The sequence below is a fragment of the Cebus imitator genome, unplaced genomic scaffold (assembly GCF_001604975.1).
Source record: "Cebus imitator isolate Cc_AM_T3 unplaced genomic scaffold, Cebus_imitator-1.0 Scaffold140, whole genome shotgun sequence".
NCBI lineage: Eukaryota > Metazoa > Chordata > Mammalia > Primates > Cebidae > Cebus > Cebus imitator.
In genome coordinates, this window is record NW_016107455.1 from 3,379,076 (window position 1) to 3,380,111 (window position 1,036).

At 40.3% G+C, this 1,036-nt stretch overlaps 1 protein-coding gene across 9 annotated transcripts in view; it reads left to right on the forward strand.

Annotated features, from left to right (window-relative positions):
* The window catches only part of RHOT1 (ras homolog family member T1), a 72,016-nt gene that overhangs the window by 46,410 nt on the left and 24,570 nt on the right, over positions 1-1,036 (forward strand). For all 9 annotated transcript variants that reach the window (XR_001829156.2, XM_017542078.2, XM_017542080.2 and 6 more), the window contains exon 16: positions 624-707. Coding sequence is in view for 8 of the 9 variants with exons in the window: in XM_017542078.2 (XP_017397567.1) it covers positions 624-707 (84 nt within the window). In the remaining variant the exon portion in view is untranslated. The remainder of the gene's footprint in view (positions 1-623; positions 708-1,036) is intronic.

A 1,036-nucleotide genomic window follows, 5' to 3' on the forward strand; every position in this document is an offset into this window, starting at 1 on the left:
TTTTTGAGGCAAGGTCTTGCTCTGTTGCCTAGCCTGGAGTGCAGTGACATGATCATGGCTCACTGCAGCCTTGACTACCTGGGTTCAGGTGATCCTCCCACCTCAGCCCCCTGAGTAGCTGGGACTGCAGGCGTGAACCACCAGGCCTGGCTAATTTTTGTATGTTTAGTAGAGATGGGGTTTCACCATGTTGCCCAGGCTGGTCTCTAACTCCTGAGCTCAGGTGTTCCACCTTGGCCTCCCAAAGTGCTGAGATTACAGGCATGTGCCACCACAACCTGCCAACATATTTCTAGATGAGTATTATTCTAGATCAGACCAAATTATAGTATAAGGAGGATTGCCAGCAGGTGGCTCTAGAATATACTTTGAATAATACGGATGCTTTCCTTCCTTTTTAGCTATTGCATGTACTTTATGCAGAACAAATACGCCATCTTTTATTTTAGGGCCTAAGAACTAGGAAACAAAATCAGTATCTCCTTTGTACTGATAAATAGTACACAGTGTAGGGAAGAATGCCCTTTTATTTATTTATAATACACATACATGCACAGAGGTGTGTATGTGTATTGTTGAAAACTAGTTACTATAGATACTGAGATTTTCGGTTCTGTTTTCAGAGGCAGAAGAAAATTCGTGAAGATCATAAATCCTACTATGCGATTAACACTGTTTATGTATATGGACAAGAGAAATACTTGTTGGTAAGAAATTCTGTGGCATACGAAAATTATTAATTATTGGGTACATTTTTCTTTAAAAACAAATTGGCTCCAGTTGAATGACTCTATGTAGAACTTGCATGTGATTTTTTTTTTTTTAATTTAATGTTTTTAGAGATGTGGTCTCACTATGTTGCCCTGGCTAGCTCTTGGGCTGAAGGGATCCTCCCACCTCAGCCTCCCAAGTAGCTGGGACTACAGGCATGTGCTACCATGCCAAGCTTGATTTTATTTTTTTCACCTGGTTTATTCATTCGAATTTTTTTTTTTTTTTTTTTTTGGTGTACAAATGGGTGGCATCGCAGTTCGAG